Genomic DNA, 17,433 nt, shown 5'->3' with positions numbered 1-17,433 from the left:
AAATACGTTTACACATCTTTTCCCTTCTCTCTTAACAAGAAATGAGAAATTCTAAAAAATACACACCAGAAATATATATATTAATACAAATACACGAGAACGATACTATGTGTACATTACGATTTTTTAACAGTGTCCGCTTTACGTGATGGAACTTTCACTTTTTCTTGCTTCACTGATCGATGCTTGTTCGATATTACTGCATTTCGTAATGTTGAATGGAGGAATCTTTTGTTGACGGTTTCTTTAGGTTTCACCCATCCACTGGGACCCATTATTTCAGCCCTTCGTGCACCAAGCTTGGCTTCTTCCAGTAAAGCTTCGGCTGCCAGCCTAAAAGAATATATATTTATATTTCGTAGCAACAGTGCTATTGCACAACTACAAAAATGAAGTTATATTAAGTGAGATAAATCTTTATTTTTTGCGTGTTCTTCTTTTTATAAAATACCTATAAATCTTTGCTCATTATATTGATACGTAGAACACTAGTAACACGAGCGATATACAACCATAGTTAAGTGGCTTGTTAATATTTCAAGAATCTGATTCTTTAAATAAGAAAAATTAATAAAAATCTAGCAATATTCATGCAAATATTCAGAATATTCCATTGTTGTCCAAGTGAAATAAATTTGTATTACTTTTTACAATGTAAAATATTCAGAGGTAAAATCATGTGTCTAATTTTATTTAATTTCAAATAAAAATTAAAACCAACTGTCATTCTCCAGACAGAAACATCTCGTACTACATTACTACATCGTGAAACATTACGTAAATGTAGTAACAGTGCGCAGTGAAATCGTATTACCTATTCAACGTTTCATCATCCATGTTCACCTGTCGCGACCTGTTATTGTCTCAAACTCTCTGAAAGAAACAAGTGAAAATATTACATAAATATTACGGGATACCCGTGATTGCACGCATACAGATTACGTTTTGGCGAACGCGACACGCCTGATGTATTTAGCCTTTTACAATGAAAACATCACGTAGCACCGAGCTACCATTTCGTAAAAATTATCAAAATCATCAGGGACTGTCATACCAAAGTCGCACGCGACGGACACTTCCGCGATGATAATCCGTGATAATCGCGATAACGCTGACGACAGCTGATAACAAGATGGCTGTTTTCACAGCTGATTCAGGCACGAAGAATGCTCGGGACTATGATACGGAATTCACTTGAGAGAATTCTTCATCGCAGGCGTATATGCAAACGATATAACATAAAAAATTCGTTGCTGTCTCGTAGCGGGACGTTCGCGAGAGCAACACCCGCGGCGATTATCGCAGCTCGCGTTAAACATGATAAATTTGAAATGGAATACCGTCAATTCAGCGGCGCCTGCAAATTCTTTTAATAGTTCCCGATTAGATAGCGAAGAATCCGCTCGATTCAATTGTACACATGCTCTGTCGTTCCTCTCCTTCTGTCCTCGAGGCTCGAACGTGTTTCCTTATTTCACTTTCAAGGCGGGACGGGAGGCGGGACGCGTTGATTGTGTTGAGCTTTGAGCTGCACAGTGCACCGTCGGAGGTTGGAGTGTGGGCACAGACTTGTGCGTACGTAGAAGGGAATTTTGTTCAGCACGCGCAGCGCAGAACGACGCTGAGCACGCACAGTGAGACCAGCAGGCGTGCGAATAAACAATTTATCATCTGGTTATCGTGCAATAGGTTCTCGACGCCGGTCAAAGTGTCATCCGCCCGGCCGTTAGCCTTCCAAAGCAAGATGGAAACGCACGCGAAAATGATCGCGGATCTTCGCGAGAAGTTCTTCAAAAAGCTGGACGACGAGGGACCACCCGACTCCAGTATGTATGAGTTTCTTCCCCCTTTTCTCTCGGCGATTAGCAGCGTTTTTCGTCGCTATAACGTGAATTAATATCGTGCATTAATATATGTGCCGTATAATGATGTAACACATGTGCAAAGGTCGTATCCATTCGATCGCGTACTCAATTGAAAACAATTGACGCTCTAATTGACACGACAAAAGCATAAATAATTGGAGAGAGACGTTTGCCTACGTTAATTACTTACAGAATCACGAATTATATGGCAGGAAGAAAAGAGCAGTTTTTTTCACCTGGATCTTACCTATATGTCTGAATCTGGTTAATAATTGTTCGCAGGAGGTTTCCACCCAGCCGATATAGCCAGGATAAAGAACAGCGACGATTGGCTGAAACGATTTTTGGAACATCATGAGTTCAATGAGCAGGAAGCGTTTAACATGCTTTGGGAAACTTGTACTTGGAGAAGAAAGTTCGGAACAAATGGTAAAACTATTGCTGCGAATCTTGCTTCACATAATTCTCAGTTTTTATTACTGTCTGTGAGGTATCTTGGTAAAATAAAAGTCATATTTGTTTTAAAGTTTATATATGTCTTAATTTTGAATAAACTGTAATTCAATCCTTTTAGTGCTACATGTAAATGTGTAAACATGTCCAGCACGTTGTGAATGCTATGGGCAAGTTTACGCACCTGGTTTTAAGCGAAAATATTTAGCGTCTTAAACGAAAATATTTAGCTCTGAATCATGCTACAGATAATAGAGCATTTTATATACACATGATCCATTCATCAAAAGTATTTGGCACTGAAAGGATTAATATTAATAGAATAACAAAATGTTTCTCTCTTTCTCTTCTTTCATTATAAATCGGATTACAGATATCACAGAGGATAATGTGAGGAGAGATTATTTAGAAGATGGTTCAATCTTTGGCTTTAGTAAAGACAAAGATGGCAAAAAACTTTTTATAATTAAGTCAAAGTTGCACGTTAAAGGAGTGAAAGATTTTCCGGAGCTCCAGAGATGTATAGTTTATTGGTTTGAGAGATTAGAAAGGTATTAGCGCACTTATTAATTTCCTTATCTTTAGGCAAAGGCAATTATAAATATCATTTATATATTTGTAACCCGTTCATATTCTGTTAATATATATCTTTTATTCGTTATATTTTCAGAGAAGGAAATGGAAATCAGATATCAATTTTCTTTGATATGGCAGAAACTGGACTTTCCAATACGGATATGGAGCTTACTAAGTACCTCATTGGTTTATTCAAATCTTATTACCCACATTTTCTAAATTACATCATAATTTTCGAGATGCCCTGGGTTTTAAATGCAGCTTTTAAAATAATAAAATCGTGGTTACCTGCTAAAGCTGTTCCGAAAATTAAGTTTGTTAACAAATCCACATTGAAGGATTACGTCAATCCAAACGACGCGTTGAAATGTTGGGGAGGTAACAACGATTACACCTTCAAATTCGTCTCGGAGGAGCAAACAAATGGGGATGGCGTATTGAATGGTAAACTGGATAATAATAAAAAGGTACACATATTACATATCTCTTTTTATGTAATTGCTATAAACTATATGACGTGTGAAATACTACCAAAATATTGCTTTTACTAATGACAGATCAAATTCACTATGCTTTTTTGTCATCTACATTTCTTTTTCTGTTATTATTCTTTTGTTAACCGCATTGATTTGTTTTTCATATCATTTTCATACTTCAAATTAGTACCCTAAGAAAGAAAGTACTAAGTAACATGGAATACATAGATGTATATCAAGTTATTCATAATTGTCAAAACATTTGTCTAATAATCTGATTCCTTCTTTAAACATATGTTATATGTTTTCTAGGTGCACTTTGTAGACAATTCGCCACTCACGGAGCAAAGTCCAACTAGTATCGGAGACCAGATTAATGAAGAACAATGTATGTATAAAATTTATTTTACGTGCGAACTTATTACGTCACGTTAGAATATGTACAAAGTAGAAATATGTGCAGTATAAAATAAATTATGTTTGTTCCAGTGTTATCCATAGAACCCACAGAAGTAATTACGTTTAATAAAGATGGAAATGATATCACTGGAACAATTACACTTAAGAATATTACACCCGACAAGTCTTTATCTTATAAGGTACATGGACATCACGTTATTTGACTATTATAACAATAATAATTGGAATAAATTTATAAGAAATGATAGAATAAGATATGTATGGTCATTGTAGATAAAGACAACATCGCCTGAGAAATTTAGAGTACGACCTAGCTCAGGAGTTCTGCAGCCGTCTGAACAAAGAAATGTTATGGTTGTGCTGCAACCTGGCTACAATGTACGCGGTCTATTATACAACGATCGATTTCTAGTCATGTGCCTCCCATTAAAAAATACAAATGCCACAACGCAAGAACTGAGTGTACTCTGGAAGGTAAATTAATTCTAAACAGACCGATTCAATGGGTCTGTTTTATATTGCTGAACTGGCTGCATTAGTTCAGAGTTTGTCTTTTTCTTTCCAATGTGGAATAAAGAAGATAAACTCTGAACTAATTGAGCCAATTCAGCAATAAAAAACAGACCCATTATATCTGTCATTATGCCGGGATTATTAATGAAATACATCAACAACTTCAGATGTAAAATATTCACAAAGTAAGATCTTTTATATGCTAATGCTGTCTTCTTGTAGTCTGAAAAAGCAACTGAGATGCACAGACTGCGATGTTGCGATGGTGCCATTGAAAATAGCGAGACGCAAAAATCTCATTCCGCGCTAGCTTCTGCGGCGATAGGAAACGATCGTATTGATGCATTTTCCTCTAAGGTATGCAAGCTAATATTGCGATATTTAAGTACGTATTAATATAAACATTTCAGTACTGACGCATCGTGTGATAATTTCAGATAAATCATTTAGAAAAACATAACAACAACATATACAGTGAAATCGTTACTGTAAAATATATGCTTTTAATTTCCATAATACTGACAATCTTAATGGGAATATTCGTGGGCTATGTTTTACAAGTAGATATAAAAAATCTGGTGGACCAGCAAAAATCCTGCCGGATTCCTCACGAAACTGATAATACGTTTTAAAATACGTATTTGTAATAATAACAACTTTGATACGTTAGAAACGTAAAAGATCTTTATCTAAACTAAAAATCTACGATCATGCGAAGATAAAAAATATCGTCTATTACACAATATTTAACATGTTAATGTTTTTATACGGTTTATGTTCTTCCAAGAAAGATCTATAAATGTTTATTCGTGTATTTCTCCAAATTAATTAATTTGATATCCTGTTATGTAATTTTTTTGTATACATATACATATGTAATTATCGTCTAATAAGTTACCATGTGGTGTTTTGTAATACAGGGCATGAAGAAGTACAGTATATTGTAAAACTACATTAAAACTGCTATTTTTATACGTACTCTACCAAATATTCTGATTGTATTAAACTCGAATGTGGATTAGCATCTATATATATATGCGCCGATTTTTGTACATATTCTTAATGATTCTTTCCTCAATACTGTTGTATTTAATCATTGCTTTAATATGGCTTGTGCGCGGTTGGTGATTAAATTGTTTTGAAAATTATAAATTATAATTGTGTGGAAAAGTTCACTGATCGCTCACCCGCAAAAATGTTCACCATTTTATTTCTCCTTATAATTTGTATTCGGCATAAACAATTTTGATCGCTTTTTTCGGCATATAATAATGATAACATGCAACGTTTGTCGTCAGAAAAACCGTGAGGTTTCCACTTTCCACCAAGAAAACGCCTGACGAAAAATTTTCCGACAACTCACCGGCCGCTGGTACAATTTGTATAAAAAAATCTGAGAAAGTCTTAAAATTTTCAGAGAAATTCTCATTAATAATATAAAAAATTCTAAGATATTTTTCCACACAAAGGGGGAATCCAGATAATATTAATAATAACAACTAAAATTCTTTTTATTATTTACCTGATTTACCATATAAAATTGTTGCTATTGCGCATGGGCGAGAAACTCAGTCCGTTCGACATTTAATAAATATAAATACCGGTTCGCCGCGAATGTCGTTTCAATGATTGTTTTGACTTTGCCTGGATATTATTAGAGGAATCACGAAAGCAGAGGAATCGCGTTAAAAGAATTATCGTGCGAAAATAATTTATAAAAAAATAGAAAATCTCGGCTCGAGGATGTCGAAGGAGAAACAGCATATCAACGTATTCGTGCGGATCAAGTAAGTCGGGCGACAGTAATTAGCTGGCGCATAAATTAAAGAAAGAAAAATTCTACGGAAATTTTCCGTTCGCTTGTCAAACGGACAATCACCTCTTAACAGAGGCGTAAAAGAAAGATTGCCCCCCTCCCCCGTGTAATAGATTTTATATCTATGATATTAATTCGTTTAATTCATTTATTCTGCTGTCGGTTGCGAAGAAAAATAATGAGAATCTTATATTTAATTATTATCTATTTTCAAAGTCACATTACTTAAGTGTTAAATGCTAAGTGTTGCCATTATTGTCCGTTATTTATATTGTTATTTTCATTTTTATTGTAAGGGATACACGAAGGATCTCATGAAAACATATATGAAGAAACAGCAGCGACAAATAACATTTAGCACCCTAATTTTATAATAAATCATAATATCACAATAGATTCCAGAACAAATGTATTTTTACGATGTGATAATAATGTTTTCCCTCTTTATGTAACTAAAAAATTAATTTTTATACTGTAATTTATCTCGTCGAAATGTGACCCCTTTTACGTATCTAAATAAGTCTTTGTTGCTCGAGTCCTTATAATGATTTTTTCCTCAATATATACTGTTGTATAATCATTGTTTTAATATGGCTTGTGCGCGGTTGATGTTTAAATTGTTTTGAAAATATATAAATTATAATTGTATGGAAAATTAAGTTCACTGATCGCTCACTCGCAAAAATGTTCACCATTTTATTTCTCCTTATAATTTGTATTCGGCATAAACAACCCTATTCGCTCCAATCCCTTTTTCCGCCTTTTTAATTTTCGCATCATAACTCACGAACGAATTGACGAAATTTAATGTTCCAAAGCGCAAATTAAAGCTACTACTTTTAGCTTCAATTTGCGATTTGGAACATTAAATTTCGTCAATTCGTTCGTGAGTTATGATGCGAGGATTAGAAACTCGTCGGGACACGAAAGGGCTGGTTGGAGCGAATAGGGACAATTTTGATCGCCTTTTTCGGCATATAATAATGATAGCGTGCAACGTTTGTCGTCAGAAAAACCGTGAGGTTTCCACTTTCCACCAAGAAAACGCCTGATGACATCCGACAACTCACCGGCCGGCGCGACCGCTGGTACTTTCGAGAATCGCAATCTCGAACCGTCGCACGACTCTCGAAACGTCGGCAGAAGTCGCCAAACGCGGCGCGAAATTCACGTTGTTTAGTTGTTGCTCGCGGAAGATCCTATAACCTCAAACGTAGGAATTTTAACCTCTCCGCCTGGAAATATCGATGGAACGAGGTTCTTTCTCGTGTAAATAAATTTCTCGCGTGTCTCAGACAAATCGCACGTCTTTCCCAGGTACGCTTTCATCGGGGAATTTAATTCCCGACGCGAGAAAGGGAGGAGTGTAAATTACCCCTTTCGACTCGCTGCTCGCAGCGAAGAGCATGCATAATCGCATTTCTCGCGTTAGAACAAAATAAAATACTTGCATATAGCATAGATCATCGTCGAAACTCGAACTTTCGCGATCGACGATAATTGAATTACAGCCAGCGGGCCGGAAGCATTATCGTGTCTATATTTAACCCAAATGCTCTTATTTATGTCGAAGATGGTTCGCCGAAAATAAACCTTCGCGAACGTTGCGTCTGGATCCACGTCGTCTATAATACGATGCGCGAGCGGCTCCTGGATCATTATGAGAGTGAACGCTGAATGAGTTGAACCGCAAACTACAATTTTTAATTGCAGTGGCAAAACTTGAGAGAAGATTTAATTGCTCTCTGTCTCGAAAACTGGTTTTAAAACTAAGTTGGTCAATTATAAATTGTCACCAGACGAAAGGTAAGGCATTTAAATTAAAATTGACTTATGTTGTTTTTCAATAATTAAAGAAAGTCAGCTTTTTAATGTAAAAATTATTGCAACAATCGATTATAATTTACATGCAGATTTTACACTGAAAATTGCATTGTTATTATTGAACTATGCATTTATTTTTTATTTATTAGTGTCTCAATCTTGCATATAATTAATAATAATTGCATCTTCTATGCTCTAGTAATAATTGCTATCTTCTATGCATTTAAGATAATGGCTGGATTCGGGGTATGTGCTATTAGCTTATTCTATCCTTGTTTTACACCTGATGAGTGATAAAGATAGAATAATGCAATGGCACTAATATAGCTGCGCTCCCCGAACGCAGCCAATGTTTAAATAAAATATTACAGAGAATCTTCCTATGTTAAAATATATAATACAGTATATATTTTGTGTCGTAGACTTATTCCACCATGACGAAGCCAGATATGACTGCACAAGAATGGAAAGAGAAGGGTAACGAAGAGTTTAACAAAGGCAATTGGTCAGAAGCCTTGAGTCACTACACGAACGCATTGAAACTAGTAAAAGAGGACAACGCTGAGAAAGCAGTGTACTACAAAAATCGAGCAGCCGCTTGTTTAAAGCTGCGCGATTACGAAAAAGTGATTAGTGACTGCGACAGTGCATTGAAGATATGTTCTAACGATCCCAAGGCATTGTTTCGCAGATGTCAAGCGCTAGAAGCGTTAGAGAGATTCGAGGAGGCATATCGAGACGCGAGGAATATTATTTTATCTGACCCCAACAACAAAGTTGTTCAGCCCATAGCAGCGCGCTTACATGAAATTGTACAAGAACGTCATAAGGAAAATTCACGTATTAGTGCCAAGGTAAATATACATAATATTATAAAAGTTATCAATTTGCAAAATTTTATATCAGATAATATAAAAATTGTAATACTTTTTATGCTGGATATATTAGTAAAAGTTTTTGTTTCACTCAATATCACATATAATTTGACAAATTGATTGAAGTTTTTTTAAATATAATTATAATTATTGTTGATTAATAGTTACGATATGACACATGTTATATGGATAAAAATTACATCGTAAAAGCATGATCTTATCAAATATAATCTCTTAAAATTAATTTATATATTACAGATTATTATATTTAAATATACGGTTAATTTTGTTTTGTATTAGGTATCACAAATGCTGGATCTAGCATTTAACATGAACGCAGATAAGGAGAAACGTGAAACTGCCATGAATAATCTGCTTGTGCTCTCACGTGAGAGAGCTGGTGCCGAGGAGATTTTCAAAAAGGGAGGTGTATCCAAAATCGCCCAATTTGTAAAAGTTGAAAAGAGCGATGAAATGATCTGTAGCGCGATTCGTATCATAAGCGAGTTGTGCAAGAACAATATTAGTCGAACCAAGTCCATTATAAAAGACGTCGGTTTGCCTTGGTGTTTGGAAATGATGAATAGCAGGTCTAAAGAGAGAGTCAACGCGTCTCAATATTGTATACAGGTAAATATTATCGAGTGAAATACATATAGTGACCATCACACGTTATTTCAATAATTTTAATTATTTATTTTTGTTTCAGACTATATTGAACGCTTATAGCGGCATGACTAATAAGCCTGATTCAAAACCCGACAAGGATTTGTGTGAGACACATAAGAAGGAAATGGACACGATTCTGTCGTGCTTGTTGTACAGTGTCACGAATAGAACGATAACAGGCCTTGCTAGAGATGCGATAATAGAACTTATTATGCGTAACATTCATTATACTGCGTTAGACTGGGCCGAACGATTGGTCGAGCTTCGCGGTTTGCAAAGATTGATGGAGGTGGCCAGTGAAATGGAGGAATACAAATACGAATCTTCGATGGACATCACGTCTTCCACACGAACTATAACCAGTGTGTGCTTAGCAAAAATATATGAAAACATGTATTATGATGCTGCTAAGGAAAAATTCAGCAACGCCATTGATGAATTTATCAAAGATAAATTGCTTTCGCCTGACATAGAATCCAAGGTATGAATTTTGCAACTTCTGTCTTTTCTGATTATTTAAATGGTTTAAAAATAAAAGGCCTAACATCTGTTTAACTATAGCCTCTTTGAGTAATTTAAACTCTACTTTTTAAAGCAAAAATGTCAAACAAGATTTCTTTTCCAATTGTCGATATTGTATATTCTGTAAATTTTAAATTAAAATACAATTATAACAAAGTTTAATCGAATTTTTTTGAAGAATACGATTTTGTCATCTATAGTATTTTCTGAAGTTTAATTTATCAGAAATTTCTTCTGTTTTCAATCAAAGTTAAATAAAACTGTAGCTGTCTTGATCTCTTTTAAAATTAATTATTATTTCACGAAACATAAAAATTCATAAATCGTTAATCGAATGTTTTACAGGTACGTGTAGTAGTTGCAATAACGACCTTGTTATTGGGCCCGTTAGACGTTGGAAACGCAGTTGTGGCTAAAGAAGGGATTTTAGAGATGATCCTTGTTATGGCGGGAACAGATGACGTATTGCAGCAGAAAGTAGCTTGCGAATGTATCGTTGCCGCTGCGACTAAAAAAGACAAGGCTACCGCAATCATAAATCAAGGTGTAAATATATTGAAGAAGCTATATCAATCTAAGGATGATTCAATTCGGGTTCGAGCATTAGTCGGTTTATGCAAGTTGGGCAGTTCTGGAGGCACAGACGCGACTATCAGACCGTTCGCGGATGGAGCGACGAAGAAGTTGGCCGAGGCTTGCAGACGATTCTTAATAAATCCCAAGAAGGACAAAGATATGAGAAAATGGGCCGTAGAAGGTCTGTCGTACCTCACTTTTGACGCCGAGGTCAAAGAGAAGCTGATCGAAGACCAGCAAGCCGTTCAAGCGATGATCGAGCTCGCCAAGACTGGCGATCAGTCCGTTCTCTACGGCGTGGTCACAACGTTGGTGAACCTGTGCAATGCTTACGACAAGCAAGAACTCATACCCGAGATGATAGAATTGGCAAAGTTCGCTAAACATCATATTCCCGAAGAACACGAACTGGACGATGTTGACTTCGTGAGTAAGAGACTGTGCGCGTTAGCGAAGGCCGGTGTGACCAGCGCTCTGGTGAGCCTCGCCAAAACGGACAGCCAGAATAGCAAGGAATTGATAGCCCGCGTTTTCAACGCGATATGCAGTCAACAGGAGGTGAGAGGAATAGTTGTTCAACAGGGCGGCACGAAGGCACTGTTGCCGTTAGCGCTGGATGGCACGGACAAGGGAAAGAAGCAAGCCTCGCAAGCTCTGGCTCGTCTGGGAATCACGATAAATCCGGAGGTCGCGTTTCCCGGGCAGAGAATCATGGAGGTTGTTCGACCGTTCGTAAATCTTCTAAACCCGGAGTGTTCCGCTCTCGAGAATTTCGAGAGTCTAATGGCTCTGTGCAATCTAGCTGGTGTCAACGACAGCGTGCGAAAACGTATATTGAAGGAGGGAGGATTTCAGAAGATCGAGGCCTACATGTACGAGGAGCACGACATGTTGAGACGCGCGGCCACACAAGTTGTAAACAATTTGATGCTGTGCGATGAAGTGATCCAATTATTCGAGCAGGAAAACGATCGAGTTAAGTATCTTGTGATATTGTGCGAGGACGAGGATGAAGAAACTAGCATAGCAGCGGCTGGAGCATTAGCGATGTTGGCGTCGGCTAGCAAAAAGGCTTGCGAGAAAGTCTTCGACTCAAAAGATTGGTTGGAATCCTTGCGCTTTTTACTCGCTAATCCAAACGTTGACATACAACACCGGGGTATCGTAATTGTGCTAAATATGATGAGAAGCACGAAAGACGTTGCTGCAAAACTCATCGAAACGGACATAATGGAACTACTGATGGCATTGAGCAAAAACGATACGCAAAAGAAGGAGATCAAGGAATTGGCATCCAGTGCTTTAGAGGCTGCTACGGAATGGAAACTAATCAAGAAAAACGTTGAAGAAAACGAACCGTCACAAAGTACTGGTAATACAGAACATGTCGAAGAAAACGAACCGTCACAAAGTACTGGTACAGAACACGTCGAAGAAAACAAACCGTCACAAAGTATTGGTAACACAGAACACGTCGATTAAAAATCATGTGTGAGCATTGAGATCTACATGTCACATATCTTCCTCATATTTCATATCAAGTGCCTTAAATAATAAAATAAATGTTACGATTAAATTGCAATTTTGTCGTTTCAAACGTATTCGGGCAATCATGTAATTATATTTGTGTTTATGTATTTTTAAATATGATTGCCGTGCACAGGATACATACAGCTTATTTGTTGTCCAAATTTGCTGAGCCGGAATATTAATATGTTGTATGAAGTAATACACAAAGATACTGTATAAAATATTTTATTGAATTAGCTATACATATATTTAGCATCGTGAAATCATATATAATTAGGAGGGAAAATCATTATTGCGCATCTATTTGTATGAGAAGAGTATTATTTAAATACAATATTATATATTTAGAGATAATATTGTACATAGTTGTGCTATATAACGAAAGTCGTCTATTTAACAACCATGAACACATTTACAAGTTTTTTTTATAAAAATTAAATATCAAATATCCGAAAAACAACGAATAATAAATGTATTTGAATAACAAATCATGCGAGATGCCATAAAAGATGCCAATATGTCAAGAGATAATAATTTTTCATTACTTTCCTAATTTCAACGTGCATTATATTAATAAGTCTCAAAATTATGTATTATATATATTATGCTATATAAAATATAAAGACGTTCTTAATTTTCTACAATTTACTTAATAGTTTGAAAACTTATCTTAACTGATATTGAAAGCAATAAATAAACGTAATAAACTAAAGCTGTAATTTTAACCAATTATTGTAAACATGTTCCTTTCAAATGTTTTAAAACATATGCATATCTGAGACATGCACCAGTATCTCACGAATTCAAAACTGGATGAGACAGTGCTTGCTCTGCTATAATACGTGTCTTGCAATCTAGATCTAGAAGTTTCATTAAACGATTGTATGGTTGTATGGCAAAATAAAGGAATTGTACATTGTACTACATTGTTGAAGCAATAAGGAGGAAAATTAGATATAAAGGTTTTATTTTCGCGGTAAAGACAACTCTATCAAAATGAGACTTTTGGCTGCGGTCCACTTAACATTACAAATGCTTCGAAGCATTCCTCTTCTCCTTTCTTTCAGTGAAGAAGGAGAAGAGAAACGCTTTAAATCATTTGTAGCGTCAAATGGATTACAGCTTATATCACTAACAATGATTCTGTTATTTGTAATGATTTGAATTGTCTTATCTTTTAAGTACATAAGAAACAAAGATTTAAACTGTAATTATATCTATTTTTTCCTGCAATATTGCTTGGTAAAAAAATTTTTTAAATATAAACGAGATATATCTTATGTAGGTATATGTATATTATTCTCTGTATCATATACATCTTCTTAGTTTTAACTTTAGGCATATATTGATAAATTTTCACTAAAGAACTTTTTTACCTGTGAATCAAACAAAAAGAACATACATAATAAATATAATATATATAGGTATAAAATTAATAGAAATTATAAATGAGACAAAAGATACAAGAACTTCAATAAATAAGTTTATTTGTCATAATCGCGGTACATATTAAAATACATAATTCTTACGCACTTTTGTACTTCTTTAGAGCCAAATATCATTGTAATTTCCGCTAAAGCGTATAATCGTTGGGCGAGCGAAAGAACGGTTGTAAACTACACGTGCACGAATCATAATCTGCTGAGGCGCCAACAAATTAGCGGCAGAAATACGAGTAGTTTCAAAAGAATGTGCGGCTAAGCGTATGTACAAATTGATAGTGTTCTAAAGTTTCGCGCGAGTTTTTTATATGTTAAATGGGCTTTTAAGGCCTGTCCAGACAGACTCGCGCAACGCGAACGCAGAGAAAAATCAACCAATCGATCCCGCACAATAAGCGGGCGCGATAGCCAATCGCCTCCTACTACACATCTACCATCCCGGAAAAAGCGGAAAGTAGATTGGCTGCATTGGCTGCCACGTCAGCTCGCACATATGGAATGGAACGCGTGTAGAAATCGTGCGGTTCCGATGGGATGCAATAAAGACTTAGACTGTTTTTTATATATAAAAAAAAATATTAAAAAAAAAAAAAATAAAATTTGACGTACAAAAAAGAATCAAACAATTTCACGTTTGATGAGAGCTGAGAGCGCGGCGAAGGAAACATGGCCATCCTTCCGCCTCATGTTGGACGTGTGGATTGATTTTCTCGCGCGTGTATCGTCCGGTGATACAAATCCGCTCGATAAAAATTTGAATAAATCGCAGCTGACGAGTTTGAAGTGTTCAGGAGCGTTTACGAAGGCTCGATGCCGCGTTCCTTCCGGGAAAGACGGTCAGAAACACGACGATCGGGCGGGCGGCGTATAAACACGCGATCGTGTGATGCGTGTCGCGTGACGCGCAACACAACGGCGACCAGTGCGCAGCTGCCGACGCGCAGTACAGCGCAGCATTTGAACCTTCGCAGTTCGATCGGCCATATTGCCATATTTGCTCTTACACAACGCCCTCACGCGACGATCGTGGGTTTACGTTGTTATATTCCTGTGGCCTCGTATCAACCCGTCGGCCCGCACGGCGTCCACAGTCGTATCCACGTCGACGTTCGGTGAGTCTCCACGATATTCGAGCGGGCGGACGTGGCCCGGGCGACGTACCCGGTCGTTCCCCGCGGTTTATACCTGGGCGGCACGCCGCGGCGCAACGGCCACGGGGCGGCATCGTCGCGCGGTTGTCCACCATATTGATGACAGCGCCGACGGTGATAATTTTCTGAAATTTTTGTCGTTAATGCCCCCTGTGTCCTGAAATCGAAAGCGCACCCGCGTTTGTCTTAAAAGCTCCCCGACAGAATGCGCGACCTCGTGGGGCCCCCGCCGTGTGCTACGAGAGTATCCGCGAGATACGGTGTTTCCCCCAGGTATCCGCTGCGCGTCACCCACCTCGCCGTTGGCTCACCAGTCCCAGTCCCAGTACCTCTGCTCGGCCTCGCCTCTCTCGCTGGCGTCCGCCTGTGTCCCGTCATGGCGCGCTCTCGCGCTTCCCTCCGCTCCGGCCCTCATGGCGTCGGTACGTCGGCCGTCCGTCCTCCAGCGCCGCGAGCCGCGTCGTATGGCGGCGCGTCGCCGCCGTCGCCGCGGCGCACGTTGTCCCCTTGATCGCGTCGCGCGCGCCGAGCGACGCCGAGAAGCGAGCGCCCCGCCGTCGCCGGACGACGCGGCAACCGGGATGTTCGTCGGCTCGTGCCCTCGGCATGCGGCGCGGGTCTTCTCTTCCCCCTCGCGTTATATCGATTCATTCCCTTTAATTTGATCCGCGGCGATGCCCGCCGTCGAGATTTTAGCTCGACGACCGTCGTATCCTCGGACGACGCTCCGGGAGGAACGACGGCCCGCGTCCTGATCCACAAAGATGTTTTCGGTCCCTCGGTGACGGTCAGAACGGTTTATTTTTCCTGGCTCGCTCGTATTTCCCCTGTTCCCTCCCCGTAATAATGTAGACTCGCGGCTTGTTGAGCTAGCTTTCAGGATCGATGGCTAATGAAAAGCTGATGGCTAAATTAGGAAACTGTTTTTTCATACTTCAAAATCCCTTTGACTAATCGCTGTATGTTTTGTCTTGTAAAGGAGAATAGGACGTGTGTGAAGAGAAGTTTGTGAGAAATGTGTATTTACATTAGTGTATGAAGTTCGTACTTTATGTTTATTTTTAGAGTTATTGATGCAGAAGTGTTATAGATTGGCGATTATATCCGTAGTAGTAGCTCAAATACATATATTCAAGTTGTCTGAATATCGTAATAATGTATTGATATAATGTTTCAGACTAATGAACATAGTTACCATTGTTTGAGCTACATGCTTCAATCATGAGTAACGTGGCGACTATAAAGTTGGAAGAGGGACAAGAATCTGTCACCGAGATACAAACTTACTTGGAGACATTTAACAAAGAGATAGAGGGAGGCCAGGGTGAACAGCTGCAACATGTGCAATGTTAATATCTCTTATAATAGTTTTTCTATCAAATATAAATATCAGATATTTCTATATATATCATACTGAACTATATTCAATTTATATATTTTATTATACAGTACAACAAGTGGAAGGATTATCTGGTGGAGAAGAAGGTGGAACATACTTTGTTGATCAGACTGGTCAATATTATTACCAGGCAAACAGTGATGAACCACCTGTGATGACACAGGTACAGATACAAGAAGTAGAGGAGACCGATGTACAAAACGAAGGCGAGACAACTCAAGATGAACAGTATCACGAGATTGAAGAACTTGAAAATGCTGAGGGTGACGAGGATGTAAGTAGGGCTAAAATCATAATCGTAGTCATCGACTGTAATTTATAAAACACAAAAATGCAACTATAAATGTATACAAATCTTAGGTACAAGTCAACGGTGAAAACAATCAAGTTGTCATTAATTCTGGCGATGCATATCAAACTGTGACGATTGTTCCATCCGACACAAATCCTGGAGAAGTTAGTTACGTTCTGATAGTTCAGCAACCCGAGTCCGAAGATAAAGAGACTAAACCTGCGGAAGATGAAGCAACGACGGTGGCGGCAGCTGCTGCAGCAGCTGAGGGAGAGGAAGCGGAAGGTGAACAAGATCTCACTGTATATGATTTTGAAGATAATGAAGATAATGAGGCTCCAGTGGAATCTGAGGCAGAAGATGATAAGACTAAAATCATTAAGTTCATCCCAAAGAAATCTCAAACTGTAACGCAAGCTCATATGTGCAACTACTGCAACTATACCAGCCCAAAACGGTATTACTTTTTGCGTTATTATTTTTTTATAATATTTATATTTGTACATATTTCATCGTGATCTCATTTATTTGTATTATTGTGTATCTATAGAAATGCTAAATTAGGAAAGTAATGAACTATTTATTTATGTAACAGATATCTTTTATCACGGCATATGAAATCGCACTCCGAAGAAAGACCACATAAATGTAGTGTTTGTGAGCGAGGATTTAAAACTCTGGCTTCACTTCAGAATCATGTCAACACTCATACTGGGACCAAGCCTCATCATTGCAAATATTGCGAGAGTGCATTTACAACTTCTGGTATGTAATTTGGTGCTAATTACTTTTCATATTCTTATATATATGAATATGATATAATATATAATATATATAATATAGTTTACTTTTAATTTTTTTCGCGCAATTGAATATATATATATAATAGTTATTTGTGTGACAAATGCTGTAAGATGGAAATTGGACGTGCGGAGTGGACGCACGAGCCGGAGGCGAGTATATGTTAGTATAGATATATATATATACATATATATATATATATATATATATATATATATATATATATATATATA

General features: G+C 37.6%; 4 protein-coding genes across 14 annotated transcripts in view; 3 read left to right on the top strand and 1 right to left on the bottom strand.

The window, feature by feature from the left end:
* Window positions 1-59: 59 nt before the first annotated feature.
* On the bottom strand, window positions 60-1,430 carry LOC112462488 (protein POLR1D-like). 2 transcript variants are annotated; one of them, XM_025028290.1, is made up of 3 exons: window positions 1,341-1,430; window positions 815-873; window positions 60-333 (listed from the first exon to the last, which is right to left on the bottom strand). In XM_025028290.1, exons 2-3 carry the CDS (start codon window positions 835-837, stop codon window positions 117-119), a joined length of 240 nt encoding a protein of 79 aa, XP_024884058.1. In that variant the 5' UTR covers window positions 838-873; window positions 1,341-1,430; the 3' UTR covers window positions 60-116. The 2 variants fall into 2 exon arrangements, with proteins under 2 accessions (XP_024884058.1, XP_024884059.1); XM_025028291.1 differs by lacking the exon at window positions 1,341-1,430 and adding an exon at window positions 1,055-1,300.
* Window positions 1,347-5,473, top strand: LOC112462487 (motile sperm domain-containing protein 2-like). The gene is made up of 9 exons (XM_025028289.1): window positions 1,347-1,826; window positions 2,148-2,294; window positions 2,692-2,869; window positions 2,989-3,361; window positions 3,683-3,758; window positions 3,860-3,969; window positions 4,064-4,264; window positions 4,526-4,660; window positions 4,741-5,473. Exons 1-9 carry the CDS (start codon window positions 1,421-1,423, stop codon window positions 4,933-4,935), a joined length of 1,821 nt encoding a protein of 606 aa, XP_024884057.1. The 5' UTR covers window positions 1,347-1,420; the 3' UTR covers window positions 4,936-5,473.
* Window positions 5,474-7,281: 1,808 nt separating this feature from the next.
* Window positions 7,282-13,036, top strand: LOC112462469 (protein unc-45 homolog B-like). Of its 2 annotated transcripts, none has more exons than XM_025028267.1 (6): window positions 7,282-7,436; window positions 7,693-7,925; window positions 8,366-8,797; window positions 9,119-9,448; window positions 9,528-9,968; window positions 10,355-13,036. In XM_025028267.1, the coding sequence occupies exons 3-6, from the start codon at window positions 8,378-8,380 to the stop codon at window positions 12,065-12,067; spliced, it is 2,904 nt and encodes a 967-aa protein (XP_024884035.1). In that variant the 5' UTR covers window positions 7,282-7,436; window positions 7,693-7,925; window positions 8,366-8,377; the 3' UTR covers window positions 12,068-13,036. The 2 variants fall into 2 exon arrangements, with proteins under 2 accessions (XP_024884035.1, XP_024884036.1); XM_025028268.1 differs by having other exon boundaries at window positions 7,309-7,332.
* Window positions 13,037-13,646: 610 nt separating this feature from the next.
* Window positions 13,647-17,433, top strand: part of LOC112462459 (transcriptional repressor CTCFL-like) — a 9,190-nt gene continuing 5,403 nt past the window's right edge. For 2 of the 9 annotated variants that reach the window (XM_025028258.1, XM_025028251.1), the window contains exons 1-5: window positions 13,647-14,669; window positions 15,886-16,056; window positions 16,158-16,381; window positions 16,468-16,856; window positions 16,995-17,164. In XM_025028258.1, the coding sequence (XP_024884026.1) occupies window positions 15,930-16,056; window positions 16,158-16,381; window positions 16,468-16,856; window positions 16,995-17,164 (910 nt within the window). In that variant the 5' untranslated portion in view covers window positions 13,647-14,669; window positions 15,886-15,929. The other 7 variants (XM_025028256.1, XM_025028257.1, XM_025028252.1 and 4 more) reach the window with 7 other exon arrangements.

Source organism: Temnothorax curvispinosus, unplaced genomic scaffold (assembly GCF_003070985.1).
Source record: "Temnothorax curvispinosus isolate PA1 unplaced genomic scaffold, ASM307098v1 QBEX01012454.1, whole genome shotgun sequence".
Taxonomy (NCBI): Eukaryota; Metazoa; Arthropoda; class Insecta; order Hymenoptera; family Formicidae; genus Temnothorax; species Temnothorax curvispinosus.
Note: the sequence above shows the minus strand (reverse complement) of the source record. Positions and strands in the feature narration are given on the sequence as shown.